At 38.2% G+C, this 23,522-nt stretch overlaps 1 protein-coding gene and 1 long non-coding RNA gene across 4 annotated transcripts; both read right to left on the reverse strand.

Annotated features, from left to right (window-relative positions):
* Positions 1–2,364: 2,364 nt before the first annotated feature.
* Positions 2,365–10,397, reverse strand: LOC117823690 (ubiquitin carboxyl-terminal hydrolase 37-like). 3 transcript variants are annotated; one of them, XM_034698918.1, is made up of 24 exons: positions 10,044–10,397; positions 9,831–9,895; positions 8,715–8,799; positions 8,572–8,594; positions 8,363–8,435; positions 8,020–8,237; positions 7,757–7,888; positions 7,517–7,640; positions 7,272–7,423; positions 6,952–7,054; positions 6,722–6,798; positions 6,419–6,597; positions 6,092–6,249; positions 5,762–5,834; positions 5,419–5,635; positions 5,196–5,269; positions 4,841–5,073; positions 4,617–4,691; positions 4,280–4,491; positions 4,018–4,148; positions 3,769–3,901; positions 3,527–3,675; positions 3,207–3,309; positions 2,365–3,097 (listed from the first exon to the last, which is right to left on the reverse strand). In XM_034698918.1, exons 1-14 carry the CDS (start codon positions 10,065–10,067, stop codon positions 5,829–5,831), a joined length of 1,419 nt encoding a protein of 472 aa, XP_034554809.1. In that variant the 5' UTR covers positions 10,068–10,397; the 3' UTR covers positions 2,365–3,097; positions 3,207–3,309; positions 3,527–3,675; positions 3,769–3,901; positions 4,018–4,148; positions 4,280–4,491; positions 4,617–4,691; positions 4,841–5,073; positions 5,196–5,269; positions 5,419–5,635; positions 5,762–5,828. The 3 variants fall into 3 exon arrangements, with proteins under 3 accessions (XP_034554809.1, XP_034554810.1, XP_034554811.1); XM_034698919.1 differs by having other exon boundaries at positions 2,366–3,032; XM_034698920.1 differs by lacking the exons at positions 3,207–3,309; positions 3,527–3,675; positions 3,769–3,901; ... (8 more) ...; positions 6,419–6,597; positions 6,722–6,798 and having other exon boundaries at positions 2,483–3,032; positions 10,044–10,392.
* Positions 10,398–13,699: 3,302 nt separating this feature from the next.
* Positions 13,700–17,706, reverse strand: LOC117824300. The gene is made up of 4 exons (XR_004633555.1): positions 17,491–17,706; positions 16,136–16,204; positions 15,400–15,545; positions 13,700–14,756 (listed from the first exon to the last, which is right to left on the reverse strand). It is a non-coding gene; the product is annotated as an uncharacterized LOC117824300 (long non-coding RNA).
* Between the last annotated feature and the right edge of the window lie 5,816 nt (positions 17,707–23,522).

The raw sequence follows: 23,522 nt of genomic DNA on the forward strand, positions 1-23,522 counted from the left end.
GCCCACTGAAGATATCAGTCCAAATGAATATTTACCATGCAACGTGTGTTTTGGGTTCTTCAAAAAGCTGAACTTATATATTGTGTTCTGTGTATTAGTTTAGTTGAGTATTGTTTTGAGTTGTACTCTCCCCTTTGAGGTTACTAAGGGCTACAGGTGGAGAGATTGTTTCCCACAGTGCAGTGAATGCATCACAGTTTTCAGTGTTCAGTTGTCCTATGGTCGCCTTGGACATTAAACGTGTTCGCACAGCAGAAGTTGTCTCTGTGATCCTCCCTTACCCACATCCTGAGAGTAGATTTAATTTAGTGTATGAAGTTAATAGTTAAAGCAGAATACATTACATGTAAGCCAGCATTGTTTGTGTCCAGCTCAGCAGTGGAACTGATGTGTAGCTGCTTTATCAGTATGAAGTTACTGTACAGTGTTTTTAAAAAATACAGTCATTCTGCCATTATAACAGTTTTTGCTTTTTTGTTCTTCCAGTCTGGGATTTTTAAACATTTCTTTTTAAATCTAGGCTCTTCCCCAGTCCTCATATTAATTCAATGTCGGTGAGAGTACTGTCTTGATCTTTGTGTAAAAGAGGATACAAGGCTGATGTTTGATGACTACAAATAAGGACTGCACGATTCTGGCCAAAATGACAATCACGATTATTTTGACCAATATTGTAATCACGATTATTAATCACGATTAATCATAGGGAAAACATCTGTATTTTTATTGCAGTACTTAAAAAAACAAAACAATATGTGAACCGCAATTTCAGTGCAAAATGAAACTTTAAATAAGAATGAATGACAAATAATAATAAAAAACCCAAGAATTTAAATTTACCAAGGGCTAACTGAATAAATATGCTATTACAGAAGTTAGTGTGAGGGACCACACTCTTGATACATCTGAACTTTGCTGTGAAAAAGAGCTTACGCCACCCTTTGTACATGAGGCCCTGAACGGGGTAAGCGGTCAAGATAATGGATGGATTGAACTTACTTTAGTTTTGTTCAGTCAGCATGATTACTTAGTGTTATTGTACCATTCAAAATTAAATTGGACTCAAACATTACAAATAAGTAATAGTAACGTCAATACTTTATGTTCACTCAACATATTTATAATTACTTGGCTCAACAAAATTGTCTCGCTAAATGAAAGCATTTTAATAAGGTGGCAATTCTTTCCATAATTTTATTACGTTCACCCAATGAATTATCTCTTTGAGTGTACCACAATGGTGGCACCTGGCTGTTAGACCAAAAACTCTGCGAACTGGACATTAACCAGTCCCTCCCCTTCGCAGAATTTTTTTTGTGATTGTTGTGGCCCAAAAAGCCTGATTTTGCGACAGCTTTTTGAAAAAATTGCGGTTAAAGTTGCATTTAAAAAAAAAAAAAATCCCCTCATAACATCTCAGGGGCAAGTAAATACACTAAATTACAGTTGTTTTTGGAAAATATTCTTGATGTAGCCACTGTGACTGTATTTTGATTATCTTGATTCACAGAAAAATGCCATGAAAGGGCTGTATTGCACATTTACGACGGCCTTTCAATGTACCTGCAGTGACAGGCGCGCAGCAATGGACAGACAGTCAGTTCAGGGCGCTCTGAAATGCATCTGCATCTTTCAACAAGGAGTTGATCAAAACTTACTGAATGTGTCTGATGTAGCACCAAACTGGAATAAATCAAGCTCCAGACGTGAAGCCTTTTTACGGTGATGGCGGCAACAACGTCAAACCTCAAATATTAAACTGACGTCCCTTGATTGTGTCTTTTCCACTAACGCACACCGGGGGTAAAAATCTATAAATAACATTCTCATCGTCACTTGTCCTGCCTGCTGTACTCGCTTTTCACCCGTTCTCTCTGCATGTTTTGCTGTTGAAAAGTGCCGATCAAGTGAGGACTTACGTCCAAGGAAGTGAAATTGATGACGAAACCGATGACGTACAGGGATTAAGGTAATTTTCAGGAATGTTGCGGTGATTGGTTGAATTTGTGTTCATAGTTGCGATCGCGAAATCGCAACTTCCTGGAGGGACTGATAGAAAGACACAGTTCAATACTCTGATATCCAAACACACTATGTAGCTTGGCCACATGGCACAACCATCAAACAGTCAAACAATACACAGGAACATTTTTTCAACCATTCAAACTCTTTCCATCTCTTGCTGTCTATTGGACTGAGATGATTGGGCAATCATGTCTAAATTTTGTTTGTTACACACCTGTATGCATGTGCACACTTTACCATCTTTGTACAGTGGAGTTTGTAGATCCTGAGATTATATTCATGCATTTAAACTTGTACGTAAGAAAGTATTCACAGAATGCACAGAAACTTTTTTTTTTTATAAAAATAATAATAATACATTTTATTTGGGGCGCCTTTCAAATCACCCAATGTCACCTTACAGATAATAAAAACATTCATCATTAAAGCATCATAAAAACAAACAAACAAAAAGTAATAAATTAAAAAGAAATAAAAACTAGTGAAGTGCAGATAGTCCAGTTAGAGTGAATATCCCAGTTTGAAAAGGTGAGTTTTGAGTCCAGATGATGTTTTGAATGTGAGATGCGAATGAGAGGGTGCTGTCCAGAATGACGCCGAGGCTCTGGACTTGGTGGGAGAAGGGTACAGGGAATCCATTGATGATGATGGGTGGGGCTGGGGTGTGTTGAGATTTGGTGATAGTGGATTTGGAGCCGATGAGCAGGGCCTTGGTTTTATTCCGTAAGTTTCAGGAAGTTCCTGCTCATCCAGCTCCGGATGTCTACAAGGCAGGTGATGAGGGAGGTGGGAGGGATGACAGCACTGGGTTTGGAGGAGATGTAGATTATATTCAGTTTCCTCAATCTTAGTTCATTTCCTAAGGTTGTGAAGCCCATCCTCATATGGGCTGCTGCTCCTGGAAGCGGCATGCTCCTATTCCTCTTTCCTCTGCTGAACATTGTCTTTATTCGTCCTTCACTGAGTTTGGGATCTTCCACTGGACTTGGTGGGCATGGAATCCTGGACTGGACATAGAAGGCCATTTTAGTCTTCCGGATTCATGTAGAGTAAGACATGTTTTCACTTTTCCCTGGAGTTAAAGAATGACAGTCAATCACTGAAACAAGCTGTGATTCCATCAGGAGGTGTTTGATAAACTGTGTCAGCCTAATAAGAATGGATGAGGTAACGTGTGGTACCTTAAGATAGTTAATGAGCATTTCCTCCAACGTCCCATGTCCAGGAATCAAGTCGAGGGACAGGTTGGTGAATACTTCCTCTCTTATTGATTTTGCTCCACATCTGGAAACACAGGATAGGAAAACATGTTTATGAGATGGCTGCAGAGGTTGAACCAAGACTTACTGTGGATAAAAGCTATTAATGAGTCAATCAAAGCTACAAAACAACAAACTTAATTCCTATTTGTGTGGTGAACTGATCCTCTAAGAGATCCTACCCAACCAAGTCATGATTTCAGACATAAAAGTATATCATTGACATGTCCATGTAGACATACCCTTTGCATGTCCTATTGTTTTCCATTTTAAACGTGCTGCTTTCCACAGGACACTTGTAGGTTTTACCCATACTGGTTGCCATCATACGCAGCTTTGGGGTGAAAATTCTTACTTGTTCCAACACAGATGTTAGAAACTTATGTGCATCCTGCAGACACAGTCAAACAGAGGAGTTTGTACATTGAGCTGAAACCACCAGGAATTATTGAAACAAAAAAAATCATGAAACCAGTTTTCGTACTTTTTGACTGAAGTCTCTGAAGTCTCTGAACTCTGGAGCGTGGACAGACACTGCTGTCTTGAAGGTGGCGAGCAGTTTGATCTTTATGCGTTTGTCCTGGGAGAAATAGGATTTCTTTACTTCCATAAATGATCTGGAAGAGGAGGAGGAAAAGGATCAGACGCATTGTCTTTGAGTTTATAATTTTAAGAAAGATTTAAGTGTACAACTTGAGGAAAACTGTATGGTTGTATGTACTGTATGGCTTACCTCAGGAGTAGCCCCCTGGAATCGACCTCCAGACCTGCTCCTGATTGTTGATTGAGTTTACGAAGTCCTCCATAGTCAACAGACTTTGCAAGCAGGGATTCATATAACAGTTCTGTGCTGGATTTGGGAACCTGGCACACAAATAGAATATGTAAAACATGTCAGTATCATTTGGACTTCAATGAGACATGGCTCCATTTGACTTTCATCCACGATTTTATGATCTTGTCCATGGTATCTTTGTCTGGACTGTTCTACTCACCTAAGGTTCCTGAACTGTTCGAGTCTGCAGTGCTTTCCGGTGATGTTGGTGGAGACAGCCTCTTTGGGGACTTGGATTACTTTTTTGGCCTTCTCTGGCTTTGTGTCCACCTCCTCTTTGGGCACTACAAGATCTTTCTTCTGGATGAGAGTGTGCAGGCACGGCTTCTTTGGGGTATTTTCCTCTTGAGCTGGTGAGACCTGCCATCTTCTCTGTTTGAGCAAAGAAAATAGTTGAGTTGAATGTTTCACAAACATAGTGATAAATCAACTTATCTTCAGTTTATGTTGTGTTGAAAGTTAGATTGAAAGCTGCACTGAGTGTCAAGCATACATACCTAACTGAATCCCAAAGGCATCTTAGGCTTTTTCTTTGTGTTCTTGGTGTTGTCTGTTTTTGGTCATGGTCAATACTGGTGACAAAAAGACACAGGGCACACAAATAGAATAAGTAAAACATGTTGGTATCATTTGGACTTCAATGAGACATGGCTCCATTTGACTTTCATCCACGATGTTATGACCTTGTCTCTGGTATCTTTGTCTGGACTGTTCTACTCACCTAAGGTTCCTGAACTGTTCGAGTCTGCAGTGCTTTCCAATGATGTTGGTGGAGGCAGCCTCTTTGGGGACTTGGATTACTTTTTTGGCCTTCTCTGGCTTTGTGTCCACCTCCTCTGGCTTTGTGTTCACCTCCTCTTTGGGCACTACAAGATCTTTCTTCTGGATGAGAGTGTGCAGGCACGGCTTCTTCGGAGTATTTTCCATGTGAGTTGGTGAGACCTGACATATTCTCTGTTTGAGCAAAGAAAATAGTTGAGTTGAATGTTTCACAATCCCAAGTAATAAATCAACTTATCTTCAGTTTATGTTGTGTTGAAAATGACATTGAAAGCTGCACTGAGTGTCAGGCTTACGTATCATGAATCCCAAAGGCATCTTGGGCTTTTTCTTTGTGTTCTTGGTGTTTTCGGTTTGGTCATTGTTAACACTGGTGATAAAAAGACAGAGGGCACACAAGTAGAATAAGTAAAACATGTCAGTATCATTTGGACTTCAATGAGACATGGCTCCATTTGACTTTCATCCATGATTTTATGACCTTGTGTATGGTATCTTTGTCTGGACTGTTCTACTCACCTAAGGTTCCTGAACTTTTCGAGTCTGCAGTGCTTTCCAATGATGTTGGTGGCTGCAGCCTCTTTGGGGTCTTGGATTACTTCTTTGTCCTCCTCTGGCTTTGTGTCCACCTCCTCTTTGGGCACTAAAGATATTTCACTTTCTTTTGGATGAGACTGTGCAGGCACGGCTTCTTCGGAGTATTTTCCTCTTGAGCTGGTGAGACCTGACATCTTCTCTGTTTGAGCAAAGAAAATAGTTGAGTTGAATGTTTCACAATCCCAAGTAATAAATCAACTTATCTTCAGTTTATGTTGTGTTGAAAGTTAGATTGAAAGCTGCACTGAGTGTCAAGCATACATACCTTACTGAATCCCAAAGGCATCTTAGGCTTTTTCTTTGTGTTCTTGGTGTTGTTGGTTTGGTCATTGTCAACACTAGTGATAAAAAGACACAGGGCACACAAATAGAATAAGTAAAACATGTCAGTATCATGTGGACTCATGTGCTCCCCCTTTCTAGTTCTGAAAGTAAACCCACACAATAAATTCAAGTGTTAGATTTTTTCTTCACCATTCTCTGAACTGCAACACGTTTTATGTGAAAAAAATCTAAAAGAGCAGCTTGCTTTTGCAACCCCCCCACTGCAGGATGTGTTTCACCTTGGAATACATGGAAAGCATTACATTCTTACAATTTTTTTGTAGAAAAGGACGTATGCACTTTTTTGACGATTGTTGCATACAGAGGCACCGCTTGTTTTGGTGACCAATGCGTCATCATAGGTGAACCAGCGGTCTGTCGGGTCCTCTGGTTTCACATCTGGGTCTATCCCGTCACAAATGTAGTGCCCTAGTAGATGAATAAACATTGTTACTACCTCTGTCTTGAGACTCATTGGAAGGGATGTACGCTAACTGATAACAGTGATTCTGAGTAAATTAAAATCTGGAGAGAGGCAACTAGGAATTTAATTTTGACTGTGTTGTCAATGTCTCGGCTTATATATGGATTATCTTACCCCTTTCTGCTGTGGTTCCCATGTGGTTGATCACGCTGACTAGGCTGTAACAGCAACCACCCTGGAAAGGTTCATTACTTGAAACCACCAGATCTCTGTTGAGGTGAACAGGATCACAGACCTTTATAAGCCTGTATGTCGGCGTAAAACTGAAGCGTTTCAGGTGCAAGACCAGCACACTGTAGAAAGACCAAAAATAGTGAAAACAGTGAGTACAAGGTGATTAAAATACTATTAAAAGTATCATCACTTAGCAAAACTTTTAGGAGTTAGATCATCTGAGACGGTTTTGATGCCACTCACTTTGGCAGGGTGGTGAATGAAGACCGTTGGCCTGACAAGATTGAACCGCATTTACATTGGTATTCCAAATCTGTCTGCTGTACAAACACAACCAAATAAAAACATGTTTTCACTTTTCCCTGTAGTTAAAGAATGACAGTCACACACTGAAACAAGCTGTGATTCCATCGGGAGGTGTTTGATTAACTGTATCAGCCTAATAAGAATGGATGAGGTAACATGCGTGGTACCTTAAGATAGTTAATGAGCATTTCCTCCAACGTCCCATGTCCAGGAATCAAGTCGAGGGACAGGCTGGTGAATACTTCCTCTCTTATTGATTTTGCTCCACAGCTGGAAACAGAGGATAGGAAAACATGTTTATGAGACGGCTGCAGAGGTTAAACCAAGACTTACTGTGGATAAAAGCTATTAATGAGTCAATCAAAGCTACAAAACAACACACTTAATTCCTATTTGTGTGGTGAACTGATCCTCTAAGAGATCCTACCCAACCAAGTCATGATTTCAGACATAAAAGTATATCATTGACATGTCCATGTAGACATACCCTTTGCAAGTCCTAGTGTTTTCCATTTTAAACATTGTGTTGCTTTCCACAGGACACTTGTAGGTTTTACCCATACTGGTTGCCATCAGACGCAGCTTTGGGGTGAAACTTCTTACTTGTTCCAACACAGATGTTAGAAACTCGTGTGCATCCTGCAGACACAGTAAAACAGAGGAGTTTGTACATTGAGCTGAAACCACCAGGAATTATTGAAACAAAAAAAATCATGAAACCAGTTTTCGTACTTTTTGACTGAAGTCTCTGAACTCTGGAGCGTGGACAGACACTGCTGTCTTGAAGGCGGTGAGTAGTTTGACCTTCATGCGTTTGTCCTGGGAGAAGTAGGATTTCTTTACTTCCATAAATGATCTGGAAGAGGAGGAGGAAAAGGATAAGAAGCATTGTCTTTGAGTTTATAATTTTAAGAAAGATTTAAGTGTACAACTTGAGGATAACTGTATGGTTGTATGTACTGTATGGCTTACCTCAGGAGTTGCGCCTCTGGGATCGACCTCCAGACCTGCTCCTGACTGTTGATGGAGTTTACGAAGTCCTCCATAGTCAACAGACTTTGCAAGCAGGCATTCATGTAACAGTTCTGTGCTGGATTTGGGAACCTGGCACACAAATAGAATAAGTAAAACACGTCAGTATCATTTGGACTTCAATGAGACATGGCTCCATTTGACTTTGATCCACGATTTTATGACCTTGTGTATGGTATCTTTGTCTGGACTGTTCTACTCACCCAAGGTTCCTGAACTGTTCGAGTCTGCGGTGCTTTCCAATGATGTTGGTTGAGGCAGCCTCTTTGGGGTCTTGGATTACTTTTTTGTCCTCCTCTGTCTTTGTGTCCACCTCCTCTTTGGGCACTACAAGACCTTTTACTTTCTTCTGGATGAGAGTGTGCAGGCACTGCTTCTTTGGGGTATTTTCTTCTTGAGCTGGTGAGACCTGACATCTTCTCTGTTTGAGCAAAGAAAATAATTGAGTTGAATGTTTCACAAACATAGTGATAAATCAACTTATCTTCAGTTTATGTTGTGCTGAAAGTTACATTGAAAGCTGCACTGAGTGTCAAACATACATACCTTACTGAACCACAAAGGCATCTTAGGCTTTTTCTTTGTGTTCTTGGTGTTGTTGGTTTGGTCATTGTCAACACTGGTGATAAAAAGACACAGGGTTTTAATATTGTAAACTTAGTCTGGAAGCTTCCTCTGTGATACAAATTCCCAAAAGTCACTTGATCTACTTGAACACATGAAGAGGAAAATAGAAATGTAATCTTAAGACTTACTTTTGTTCTTTCTTTTGCTGACTCTGTAAACAAAAATTGATAATTAAAATGGCCCATTCCAACATGACAAATTAAATCAAAATTAAATTTCTTAAATTACACTTTGTTCAACCATGAGCTTTGACTTGTTTCAACCAACTTACCGGCATGCGACCAAAAAGCTTGTACCACCATGGTGTCTTTTCCTCCTTTTCGGGAGTGACAGCTGGTGAGTCAATGGACTTTCCACTGGAGGGAAAATAAAGAAATAATTTGGGGGTTGTTGGAAATTGGAAATCATTTTGAAGGATAATTTTCAGGGATCAATAAATGTCAAGTCCAGAAATACTTTTACCTTTGTATGAAAACAGTTAACACCAACTACATTCAGTGCATTTTGGTGGTAATTTATTACAGTAAAGAAATTCAATTTTAATGCCAACAATTTGTTACACCTTGTATTAAAATGTATAAAAGTGCAGTGTTTCCCACAGAATCCCACAAAACCGGTGGCTATCTTTGTTATGTTGTGTCATCTACTAATTACTTTAATTTTTTCACTTACCCTTGATCCACCCCATCAAACAAAGAGAAACACACACACACACTACACTAACAGCTTTCCCCTCTACATACACACAGTGGCTTGTCCCACCCTGCCTCCTGCTGTTTACTCTCGCCTTTAGATGTCTGATATGTTGACAGTACCCATCAGTTATGTGTTTTATTTAGACACTTAGTAACAGAAACTACATTTAGAAATGTTGGACTCATTATTATGTTGTCACAACAGGTGAGCGGAAAGTTTTCCAGGCTTGTTAATGATGCAGCTTTTTGCAGTTTTCAGAAACTAAGATTGTACAAATAATTCAAGCTGCTCATTAATTTTAAAACAGGGGTATGAGAAGATCCATATTTCACATGAGATGTAGCAGCTATATCATGAACAGGAGGGGTGTAGAGAATGTCTAGTTTCTTTGTTACAAATGGGGATCTTGTATGGATATGTACAAAAAAGGAATTTGTAAAAAATTGTCGGTAAATACTTGGGCGCCTGAAAATGTGGCCCACTAGGTATTGTCAATGTGTGGGAAACCCTGGAGTGATAGCTAACTTAGGTGACAATAAAGTCATAACTAACAGGAGAAGTAGAGCCACAATATAGCTTTGGGTTTCCTGACACAAGCATGATAATGCTAAAGTTGTGAAAATTCAACTTAATTTGTAACATTGACTAATACTTCACCATTAACCAATATATTACTTATCGATCTTCTTACCTCCTCGGAGAGCTTTCGATTGGCCTGCTGTCCTCCACCACCACACTGACAACATGCTCTGTCCTCTGTAAAAACAACATTGTAGTGTGAATCTAATGTTTCTACTGAGAGGATTTAACCTAGCTTCAAATGAAGTTTCTACATTTCAGTGAATAAACTTGAAGTTTGAGAAACTAAAAGTGATGTGTATTAGGCTGCATCTAGAAAACTTACCTCTCCACAACAGATACGAAACATCTTTGCGTCAGTTTTTTTCCAAGTTCGACTCGATTGACGTTGGCAGTGAATTGCTTCTGTCTTGATAATGAGCTTTACTGAAATGAAATGTTTCTAACCTGGAGTTGGTATACTGACTTCTTGTTACAAAATGCTTTCTGTCCAACACAGAGTGTTAGCTGTATAATTGTTTATATTCAAATGTAATAACTATAACTGTAAGTGCTATGAAACTGTTGTTGTTTGGTTTTAAAGGCCCTAACTATGTAAAAATGCAACCAAAACTGAGTGAAACATGTCAGTATATCTCCAGAAACCCCAAATACCAGTCCCTCCAGGATTTCCTGTTTTTTTTTTGTGATTGTTGTGGCCCAAAAAGCCTGATTTTGCGACAGCTTTTTGAAAAAATTGCTGTGATAGTTGCAATTTTTTTTCCCCCCAAAGTAACATCTCAGGGGCAAGTAAATACACTAAATTACAGTTGTTTTTAGAAAACTTTCTTGATGGGGCCACTGTGACTGTATTTTGATTATCTTGATTCACAGAAAAATGCCATGAAAGGGCTGTATTGCACATTAACAACGGCCCTTCAATGTACCTGCAGTGACAGGCCAGTGCAGCACCAAACTGGAACAAATGAAGCTCTAGACGCAGAGCTTTTTACGGTAATGGCGGCGAAAACGTCAAACCTCAAATATTAAACAGACGTCCCTCGATTGTGTCTTTGTCACTAACGCACACCGGGGGTAAAAATCATCAATAAAGATGAGACAGATGCATGGAGGCGGGAAGAGCTGGTTCATAAAGCCCACCTGCTGCAGGTAGGTGACCAAGCTAACACTGTGCCCCGCAAATAATAACTCTAGTATTTATAAATAACATTCTCATCGTCACTTGTCTTGCCTGCTGTCCTCACTTTTCACGCGTTCTCTGTGCATGTTTTGCTGTTGAAAAGTGCCGATCAAGTGAGGACTTACGTCCAAGGAAGTGAAATTGATGACGAAACAGATGACGTACAGGGGCTGAGATTAAAAAACTTACCGTGAAATGCACAGTAATTACTTGGCAGCAATTAACAAGTAATTACTGTGTTTTTTTTTTCCAGTAAGTGACTTGTCACTTGCTGCCAAGTATTTACTGTGATTTTTTTTACAGTAACAATCATGTAAATGTAAAATAAAACACAGTACTATTAAAATTACTGTATTTTTGGTCACAGTACTATTGAAGTATTGGGTTTTTGGTCACAGTATCAGTATCATAATTCCAAATTAAAAAACATCATGTAACCGTGGCCAATGGCAAAAGTTAATGACAGTTGGAGACGGGTGATTCACATGACCTCATCAGTGCTGACTGACACAAAGACACACACACAAAGACACACACACGCACACACACACACACACACAGCATAAGTACAGTCAAGAGTACATAGGAGTACATTCTGTTACATTCTGTTTATCTAGAAACCACTACTTGAAATCTCTAAAAACTATACCATGAAATAAAAACAGACACTAACCTCCTCCAAGCACAGACAACTTAGTTTGAAATGTTCATCTGGAATGAAACAAATGTTACATAGCTCAACACACTTTCTCAGGTTGGACAGTGAATTTTTGTATGTTTGGGCGGAGTTGGATACAGGGAGAACATTTTTAAAGCGATACGTATCATTCTTCATTTCAATAACCTCTAACACGGGCTGAAGATATGGCTGCGGGTGCTCAGGTGGAGAATTATAGATTAAATTTAGATCAGGATAAATGTAATCTTTGGGATCAGATTTCAGAGAAGAGAAGGAAATTCATCAGCTGACGTCAAAGCTAAAGTAGTGAGTAACTAGAGCACTGATAGAAATGTAGAGGAGTTAAAAGTACAATAATTGTCTTCTGAATGTAGTGGAGGAAAAGTATCCCCAAATAATAATACTCAAGTAAAGTACAGAAAATCAAAAAATTGACTTAAGTACTGTACTCGAGTAAATTTACTCTGATACTGTCACTTGTCACACAACTAAAATTTCTTCTCTCCCTCTCCTTCTCCTCCCTCTCACCATTCCTCACGGCTCTCCCCCTCTTCTCACATTTGGCTGATCATCATGGGCTCCTCATCCAACAAAGAGTAAGAACACACATATGAATGATCATTTTGTTAAACTAACATTTAATTTCCTCATATTTACTGAATCAGGTCTCAAGCCATTAACAGAATTGCATAGTTTCAATGAAGAAAAATGTATTACCCATTGAAATGTGTCTTTATAAAATCAAATCATGCTTTTTTAATAGATTTGTCATTATTTCTAGCTGTGGGAATATCCACTGTGAATAACTAAAATATTTCTAAAGGCTGAATATAAATTACAAAATAGATGTTCTTATTCACCCTGACAAACAGTTCATGTTGACCTGAGCTCTGATATGTTTCTGTAATGAGACTGATAGTCTCTCTCTCTCTCTCTCTCTCTTCTCTCTCTCTCTCTCTCTCTCTCTCTCTCTCTCTCTCTCTCTCTCTCTTTCCCCCAGCCTCCCCTTTCTGTGTGCGACCCTACATCATTACTGCAGACTTGGAAAAGTAAGTAAAGGTTCTGTACTCGGTATAAAATTAGGTAAATGATCACCTGCTGTAAACACTGGTCCTTCACGGTCAACTTTTTTTGATCAATTAAGGTTTTTATTTTTAAACTTATTAAAGACACAAACACAGACTGGAAAGAGTGCAGGTTGGCGGGTGCTCCAAAGTGGATTTAGTGCCAGTTTAGGCTTAAAACAGAATTTACTTAACTCCGTATCAAGTACTTTGATTCATATTATTTTGTATCTTACAGGTGACCTGCTGTCCATCTCCTTTGTCCCTATCCGCTCTAACTTGTATCAACTCTATCCACTCTATCTTGTTTGGGGTCTTTTCCTTGCTTTCGTATCCCATCTACCCATTCAGCCTCATGAAAAGCCATTCGATCTTGCTATCCCTCTACTCTATCCCTTGTTACTGCTCTATCTCGAACAAGCACTCAAATATTTTTGGATCAAATATATTCTGGAAACAAATATACTGGAAACAAAACAATGCTTGGTGAGCTTGTCGATCATATCACTGAGACGTGTGAACGTCACCATGACAGCGGTACCATTCAAAGTCAAGGATGACCCAGCGTTCCAGTAAGACTCAGTAATCTGAGCAACATGTTGCTTTAACAAACAATAGAGACTAAAATGTTGACTGTCAGTCCAGAACTATGAACTAAAGAGGGAATCAGCCCTGGTCTAACCAACCTGTTTGAAGTCTTTGATGGTAAGGCTGAACAATACAAAACATCACTATGAACAACATACTCAGTTTATGAGAATTAAACAGAGATCACTGTAAACAGAATAGTCTTAAATATCTTTCTTGACATATTTGTCACATATATAAATGTGTTGTTGAGCCTTGCCTTCTACATTGATAAAAAAATGATCCTTTAGTTTTTTAACAAAAACATACATACAGGTCCTTTGTTTTTAAGGCCACTCCTCCTGCCTGTCTGTAAGTGTGGGTGGCCTTGCATCCACTGTAAAAAAAATTAAGTTTCCTTTCACCTGAGTTAGGGTTTGAGAAAGTTGAAAAGTCTCTGATGGTAAGGCTGAACAATACAACACATCACAGTGAATAACATACTCAGTTTATGAGTATTAAACAAAGAACATTTTACAGAGATTTTAAAATCAAAAGATCTTTCTTAATGAATGTGTCACACTTATAAATTAGTTGTCGAGCCTTGTCATATAGTGATTGTAAAAGGATAATAATTTAAGACCTTTTTTAAAAAATTAAATACACCTTTAATGGTTTATTTAACCTTTCAACCTTTTTGTTTTTTAACTTAAAATTTTACAAGTTCTAAATGAGTTGACCCACACATCACAGTTTTAAATAGGCAAAGAAGATTTTGAAGTAAAAGTTATTAATTTATTGTATATGTAAAGGATGTTTTGTATCAAAATCTGTGGGTCGTGATGTTATCCGACGTTTGACTGTCCAAAATGTATAAAGAAATATATATTCCACATTCAAATTATGTATTGTATGACTTCTGTCATATATGTAAATTATTTCAGACTTGTTGGGTGTTGTGCTGTTGATATATTTAGTCACTTATTTTCCTTACAAGAATCAGATCAGAATCAGATGGTATGCTATTAAAATGTTTTTTTCTAAAAGAACTGATCTGTCTGTTTCATACTTAACACACACATTGAGGACAGTAGAACCAAAGGGTTGTCAAATAGGCTCTGTTGATTGCTATCAATCAGGGAGCAGTGAATTGAAAATTCTCAATCTTTAACAAAGTCTAATAAAAGAACATTAGCATCAACAAGATTATGAATTATAAGTATTGACATGTACATTTAATTTTTTTAGCAATATTCATATATACAATTTTAACGATGGAACTCAACTCAACAAACAGACAAAACCTACATACTAACTATTTTGCAACAATTCCTCTACGCTATCAATCTCCATGATTTTTCTCCCCTTTGCTGTAATTTTTACGTGTACTGCCCTCTCTAATATTTTATCCTTATATGGTGCCCATTTTTCTTTTTCGATCAAAAAAAATTCCTTCCCATTCTCGAACAGAATCAACAGCTCCTCCTCATCCTGCTGATCCATGCATCCAATGACATGGTCCTGCATATTGGTTTCGTCGTCAAGTGTCTGGGGAGAGGAGAGTACAAAAGTGGTTTTAAACTACTTGTAAATTTAGTAGGTAAAAAACAATTCAATTAAATAGTTGAGGCTTTAAACAGTTTTTCCTAGCCCAATTTCTTTTTATTATCAAAGGTTATGCTGTCTGTTTCTGTCAAAAGTGTCCTTCTGGGTTGTGTCTCTGTCTTTGGTTTGTCCATGTGTATGTCAGTTGTTGTTCATGTTTCTCTGTCTGTCACTTTGGCAGAATTTTCCTAGCAGTGTGTTTTTCTGTTTGAGTGTGTCATTCTATGTTTTTCTCTGTTTTATGTGTGTTTGACTGTAAGAATGAGTCATTCTGTTTGTTTCTATATAATTTCATCACTCTATCCGCATTATATGTCTGACTGTTGTCTGTCTGTGTCTATATTTCTGCCTGTGTTTCTCTTTTATTCATAAGTGTCACCTTTCCATCAGTCTTACTTTCTGTGCACCTCTCTTTCTCCGTGTCTGTAAGTCTGGTTGTCTCTGTGTGTATGTGGCTCTTTTAAAATATTTTAGATTTAATTATTACATTCATTGTTGTCTTAGTGAGAAACTGGTGTTAAATGATGCTCTGTTCATTGACACTGGTGTGCAAAAGGAAAAATAAACTTAAGCAACTTAAACATACTTTTATCTTCGTGTAGTTTGTGGATTGGAGGGTCTCAGTCCCACCCTGTTTCAGTTTTAGGTGCGTCATTTGCACCAAGGACCCAATGCCCACAAGGTGGGAAGTTGCGGCCTCTCTCCAAAGGGTCCCTAGGAAGTGACGGCCGTCTTGTAAAATGGAACACAATAGATACGAACATGAAAACATCAATAAATAAACAACTTATAGAGGGTTTATTGTGATAATTTTTAGGCATTTGCCTATCTTTCCCCGTTGTGGGATGAATAAAGGAGTATCGTATCTTATCTTATCTTATCTTATTCCTTTGCTGTAGTTTGATTGTTGATATACAACTCAAAAAACTCTTATTTGAGTGGAAAGGAAAAATGTGCAAAACATTGTGGAACCTTAAATGTGATTCCGAGAGCTTGGAAAGAGAAACACAACATAATTTCAAGCAATACAAATTCTGTTTAATAAGTATTACATTTATCACGCAAGGCCAGCAACTCTTGTGTCCCTCTGGCAAATCTAATGTTCCTCTTGCTTAACTCTGGTATGACTTTTTATTTTTGGCAGTGTAAACCTGGGATTACTCCCAACGTGAATTTACCTCACTAAGATTGTCAAAGAGAAGATTTGAAAATCATACAGTGTGCTAGATGTGGGTTAATTTGATATACCAATATATGCAATACCATATCTCAAATGTAAGCTTAAATTGATATAAAATAAAAGGTGTGTCTGTGTAAAGTACCTTTTCAATGGTCACTGATATCATGGGAACAGGGAATCTGCTCACTCCCACCTTCCTGACAGATGTTACCTGGAGGACAAGAATGTAGATGGATAAGTAAATTATGGACTCATTACAGACTGAACTCTTCAGAGTCCAGAAAGAAACCACATCCTCTTGTCTCCCCACACATAAATACACAGCTCCTAGAAACGTTGATAGACAGTCATAGAGGGAAGACACAGAGAGAGAGGGGGGAGAGACAGAGAGGGAAGAGATAGAGACAGAGAGAGAGAGGGAGGAGAGAAAGAGGGGAGAGACAGACAGAGAGAGGAGAGACAGAGAGGGATGTGATGAATATAATATGTAATGAATATGGTGTGTGATTAATGTATATATGGTGAGTGTAGTGTATTGTGAATATATATAATGTATTGTATGAATTTATGTGCTTTGGCAATAATATCTCGTTGTTCATGCCAATAAAGCAAATTTGAATTGAATTGAAATTGAGAGGGAAGAGACAGAGAGAGATAGTGAAGAGAGAGAGAGAGAGAGAGGGGAGAGACAGACAGAGAGGGGAGAGACAGAGAGAGGGGAGAGACAGGAGAGAGGGGAGAGACAGGAGAGAGGGGAGAGACAGGAGAGAGGGGAGAGACAGAGAGAGGGGGAAGAGACAGAGAAACAGTTAGAAAGAGAGCAGAGAGATAATAAGACAAGGACAGAGAAAGAGACAGTTAAAGAGGAGGAAAGAGATAAACAGAGGAAGAGAGACATAAGTTTCCATGTGTGGATGCATGTGTAGTGCCGCTATAAAGCAGAAAAATAAATGTACCTCAACCACTTTCCTGCTCAGAGTAACAAATCCTGTGACACTGGCCAGGTTAGTCCCTACATTGACATCCATGGAGGGTGGAATCATTATTGCCTCTGCTGCATTCTGGAGGTGGGACCTCCAATCGGGAACTTTGAAAAGATGCTGTTCCCTTTGTAACATTTATAAATTGAGTGCCATTGTTCCCCTGCACGGTGTAGCCTCTCATTATGTAGGACCCGCCCTCTGAAACTCTGCCCGCAAATTCCTCCAAAAGAGTGACCTTTGTCACTGTCTGGCCATCAGTTATTACAATTTCCGTATTTTTTTGGGTCATTTCCGCCTTGACCCCATCATGATTGAATGCCCACCCTATTACCCTTGGCTGCTCCTGTTTGATCAACATTTTGATGTGCATGGAGGGGACCTTTGTGTAAGGGCCATTGTCCCTTCTGTGGATCAGATCTCCATGAATGACTGACTATAAAGCATTGGCTAACGTTATACATTTACAAACTGACTGACGCTTAAAAGGGAGGCGTTATTTTAACAAGGCACATACTGTAATTATGTTCGTGCTGCTCCCCTCCTGGAACTTCTCCCCGGTCCGCTAGGTGTTGCAAAAACACTTTGGCGCCTAAAGTCAAATCCAAGCAGCTTCGTCTTGCTTCGTCTTGGTCCCGTGATCCTCTCCGCCGTTGCTACCCGGTTGCTACGGAGATGGAGGCCGCATGCGCAGCAGGTGGAAGGACCGCGTTGGTCTATTTTTGTCCGATACTGTCTACCGTGGATGGGATACATTCCTCATCAAACTTCCGTCGATCGGCCGTAACCCAATCCGAATGCCTGTGGATGTGAAGCTACTTATTGTGTGATTTATGCAAGCCTGCAAGCAATAAATGTCGTAAATGTTTACAATGAGTGTGTATGTGGTGAGCTAGAGTTTGGGTCACATGACCTACAGTGGAGCGCATTTTTAAACTCATCTAAGAAAAAGATTTCTTAGAGTCGCTCCTAGTCCCAGTTTTCACTTTACAATCATCAGTTTAGGTTTAAAACGTAGATAAATTTGTCCTTCTTCTTCTCATACCCTTTTGGAATCAAACAGACAAACACTTTTGTCATAATGAGCTTTAATTGATGTGAGAATCAGGCAGCTCTCCATAGAAAGCTCCTTTTTCCTTTTCTTCCCAAGTTTCTAACGCGCTGTGGTTGCTATGGAAGCCCATTTGTGCCAGTGAAAAAAAAAGATGAAAACTTAAAAAATCAACAAAACAAAAAAGTAATTATAATGAGATAGCATCTCAAAATTATGACTTAGTATCTCATAATAATGACTTAGTACCTCAAAATAATGACTTAGTATCTCAAAATTATGACTTAGTATCTCATAATAATGACTTAGTATCTCAAAACTATGACTTCGTATCTCATAATACTGACTTAGTATCTCAAAATTCTGACTTAGTGTCAGTTACTTGTGTTAAATTATTTCTGCACGTCACATTTAATTTTTGCTCTTGTTACCATCATATAGGTCAAACATCTAGTTTTGTTTTAGACCAGTCCATATTTCCTTTGTACAGTCAATTTAATTTAAAGTTTTATATTTCATTTTTACACTATTACTATTCCATTCTTGAAATAGGTTCTACTATTTTTTATTCTTCTGTTGTTTTTTTGAGTGCAAACACCAAGACCATTTTTATATGCTCTTGTTGGCTAATAAAGCTGATTCTTTAGTAGTGTAATATCTGAATATGGCTAATTTCAATCACTATTTAAAACACTAACAAACAAAAGGCTTGTGTCCATGAAGAGAGAGAAACATGCGTCCTGAGTGATCCGGTCAAAACAGGGGTTAAAGTGGGATTTTGCAGCAGGGGGGGACGACTATTGTGGGCTAACTAGGGATGTCACAATACCAGAAATTTAGCAGTTGATACCAATACCAGTGAAATTCTGGGGTTCTTCTCAATACCCAATTCAGTACCAGGGTAAATAAAGCAAACAATTATCATTTTCTATACATTGCTAAGCTTGGTCCACGTTGCTGGTGTTCAGGATGCTGCGCTCTTGCAGCTGATCAGCTTGTCACCAGTCATGGAGGTGATAACTGGACGTGCATCTCTAGTTGAAATGATTATGTATGAAACTCCCAATCATTGTAAAAGCCTTCAATTGAACTGACAACTAGTTGGCAATTGCAATGCATATAAAGATGAATTTAAAAATGTGTTTTTATTAAACAATCAACGTTCTAGAAATATCACTGAAAGGGCACAGGATAAGTTACAGTGTTTGAACGATGTTATCATTGCATGTTTGTGTTTAAGTTACTGTTTGCTATAAAAATTGTACAACATTAGCTGGTACCGAGTGTACTCATTCTTCTCTGGCTCACTTGCTCTGTTTGTTGTGGCTGACAGAAAATGATAGATAAGGTCAGTTGCAAACTCATTTGTTTTGTGTTTTTATGAAGGCAGTATATACATTTCTGTTTGTGTAATTGTTTTCTTGTTGCTCCATAATTACTGTGAATAAGTGGTTTAAGTAATTACTATCTCTACTTTCCTCCAGTGTATTGACAAAGTGCAGATTTTCAGTGTGGGTGCAAACATGAGCCAAGGTTTTAAAATATTCAGAGCAGAGAGGAGGATTGTGCTGCAGATACAGATTGTCCAGCTGAGACTTTCTGTAGTATCCAGGCAAAAGCTCTACTCAAAGCATAAAGGGAGTTAGCTGACATATTTTATTGATTCTGCATAAAATCTCACTCAGAATGTGGAGGACTGTGTAGACTTTTAAATGGTCCATTGTGATATAATGTCCCTGTCCATATCTAAGCTGCATTACTAGTTGGATCTTGTAGGTCATCTCCCTGTTTTCCTTTTGAGGAAAACTATTTGTATCCTAAATTGATCTGTAGTATACAGAAAAGCTGTGAATGATCTTAAAATGTGAGGCAAAGACTGTAAATGCTTCTTTTGGGTTCAGATGTACTCACTGGCCACGGTTACATGATGATTTTTAATTAAGAATGAATTATTCAGAATTAAATCATCCGGAATTAAAGTATTCTCCTTCGCGTTTTACATGGAAATAGTAATTCCAAATTGAGGTTTACATGGAAAACACGTTTAATCGTCTTTATTCAATTCCGCTTAAGGTCTGGGGTTTGGGAAGGGTTCTGATTGGACAGGGGCGGGCGTGACGTATTTACATCTACCGGAAGAAAACAGACTCCAGCTCCTCTTTCTTTCATTTTTGGTTACAACATGGAAGACCACACAATAAATACAATTTTCTCTTTGATTTTGATTACAGTTTTGAATAAGCAGCTTGACACAAATACACTGCTTCACTTTTGTCAGCTGAGGAGAAGAGAGATAGACGACCGGAGAAGATAGGCAGAAGACCGTACTTTGGCGAATCAAAGCCGATTAGTGCAACAGCTGCTCTACCTCAGCCTGAAATATGTGCCTGCCAGCGTGGAATATGTGCGTCTGTGTATGCTTGTTTTTAAATAACCTGGTGCAATTTTTTACCTTGCAATAACTTACCTATCTATTTATCAGATAGAAGTGTACATAGTGTGTATATATCTGTAATAGTTGCCATATTTTATTTTATTTTAACTTTGTTTTAATTTAATTTTTATTTAATTTAATTTAATTTTACCCTTGTCATTGCTATTATTAGTGTTATTATATTTTTTAACTATGTTAGTACATTGTTGTATTCCCCTGTCCCGTGTTGTAAGCTGCTGTAATAGAAATTTAACAAATAATGTATATCTTATCTTATCTTATCGCAGGACAAGGGAATGAGCATGCGCAGAAGGACCGGAATTAATTTAAAGCGTAATGAACGTATACATGAGGAATTATTCAATTTGGATTTAAAATCAGAATAAACCCAACTCTTACATCGGATTTAAGTTTAATTCGGAATTAGGTGTTTAGTAGGTAATTTTTAATCTTTTTTAAGAGGATTTAATTTTTATTCTGAATTAAAAGTCTCATGTAAACGTAGCCACTCATCATCGGGTTCAGCAATAATTGTGTTTTTTCCTCTTTTCTATTTAACACCCTGTTGTATCTACTCTTCTCTTTGTTTCTCTTATTCGTATCTCTGTTTCTGTCTGGGGAAAAGCAGTAAATGAAGGCAGATGCCTTCAAGCCTTACTGCATTTAGCATTGCTGACACTTTTACTGCACTGTAAGAACAAGCTTTGGTTTTCCCATTTGTCATAAAATTCCGAGCACCATCTGTTGTCATGAGATGCAAAAATCTATGATGTAGCTGCCTCTCTTTTGCTACGCTTGTCATTGCACTGCCTTCTAAACCACTGCAGAGTCAAACACTCCAACTATGTAAATAAGGGTCACATGCACATAAAAGTAAGCATCCTAAAATGTTACATTCAATTTAAAGTGTCATTAACTTAAGTTTTAGTAAACTTTATTGATACTTGGTCTGAATTCAGTTTGGCTATGCTTGAAAAAATATGAAAATAGTTCAATAGAAAATATAAAAAATAGTACATTTTTTAATCTTTTTGGAGGAATGCTTGAAAAATATGCACTCTCACAATCCAGATCAGGATGAGCAAAAAGACAGAAGTAAGAGCAAACCAACTCAGACAAACTCTCCCTATTACAGAAGGATAGAAAATTATGATGAGTATCATTACATGCTTGGTGCTGGATTAATGATGATTTTCAAGTGATGTTCTGTCATTCATTAGTTTTGGGTCACAGGATAAATAATGAGTACATCCATCACTTCAGCAGATTTTATGAGAAGCTATGAATGATCAAGATGTTAATGTTGTTTTTCCATTAGCTGATTTTCTGAGTTTAAACTACATCTCAGGGGAGTAAGGAGAAACAGGTGTGAGTCCTCACCCACTCACTTTGTTGACTTCATTTTACTTGGTAATCATTTGATCTTTGTACTTGATAAGCAAACGTGTTTGCTTATCATCCAGCTCTTCTGATTTTCACTTGCTTCAGCTTTTTAAATGGAGAGTGCATGAGTATCAGCAACACTGATGTATTAAGAACTACAAAAGAGGTGTCTTCTGGCATAGCTGAGAGTTTAAAGGAAATCTTGTAATTATGTGAAGCTTTTTTGGACACTGCTGTAGAAGCCCTGAGTGAATGGATCCATTTATTGTTATTACTCTGCCCAAGGGCAGAGTAATCGGATGGGATGTGTGGGAGTGCTGAGCCGTGCAAGATACATTTCACAGTTTTGTACATTTTAATGCAATTTCATTCCCACATTTGTGAAAGAAAAGTAAAACACTTTTTGGGAAAGTCTGTGACTAAACCATCAAATCTGATAAAGGTGATTTAAATGCTGAGCCACAGCAAAAGAGAAATGGATTGGAATCATAAAAGAAACATATGGTAACCCTAATTTCTGGGGAAAGACAACTCATTTTGATACAGCAGCTCCTCAACATATACATAAACAGTATGTATGTTTCTGGAGTAAACCAGCCCTCTATAGTGAGCACCAAAAATACCCCAAATTGACATTGGAAATATTTTTTGGACTTTCATTTGAAATGCAATGCACAACATGTAAAACGCGATGGAGCTGCTGTATTTTTGTTGTTAAAATATTACGTTTCAACCAAGGACTGTATGGTTTTGAAACTTTTGTAGCTTGTTAAAAAGGACATACAGTAAAAAAAAATTAAACATCTCTCAAATTTTAGGGGTGCTGGGATTCAATTTAGAGGTGCTTCAGCAACCCAAAAATGAGCTAGAAACGCCTATGACTCTGCCCCTAGATAACACACTATCTTCAACAGGCAATCACCCAGTATGACAGGAAAACAGAGTAAACAAAATGCATGGACACACGCTTTCGTTATGGTTTCCATTCATCCCCCCATATTCTGACAGGAATTGCGAAATACACTTTCGTAGTGTTTGAGTTAGAGGTAAGCCAATAAGTCAATGTGTTCGGTCTGTGGTCTGCTTGTGGTTAAAGAGAGAATCTGAAAAACAGAGGTAATGCTTCTCTTAGAATATAGAAAAGCTATCAGAGGTTGCCACTATGAAACAAACAACCTGTGGCTAATCAAACAGTCAAATGTTCATTACAAGTTGGGCCAGGTCCTTTGTTTTCATCATAGCGCTTCTTGATCACATACAAATTGACAGGAAAGAGATCAGATGTTAAAAATCGTGCCATCAGAAGCTGCTGGTAACTTTGAATAATGTTCTTCACACCACAGTTGCATTACATTTATTCAAGACAGTTACAAATTTATTTTAATTGAAGAGAATAGTGATAGAATTAAAATTAGAGCCACAAATGTAGCTCACCAGATCATCTCAGGTTGGTGATTACTGTTGTGCTGCATTACGTCTTTACAGTCATGACTATTATCCTTTATCGTTGGGGTCTTGTCTCACCCTGTTGACATTCTATTTTGCATAATCACCGGCCCACCAGACATCATGCCTTACTCGATATACAACCTTAGCTGAAGTAGTTTCTCTTTTTCCTTATGAATGTGAACATTTTTAAAAACAACATGTTTTATGTGTGCAGCTACCCCAGAAGACAGTA

The sequence above is a fragment of the Notolabrus celidotus genome, chromosome 13 (genome assembly GCF_009762535.1).
Source record: "Notolabrus celidotus isolate fNotCel1 chromosome 13, fNotCel1.pri, whole genome shotgun sequence".
NCBI lineage: Eukaryota > Metazoa > Chordata > Actinopteri > Labriformes > Labridae > Notolabrus > Notolabrus celidotus.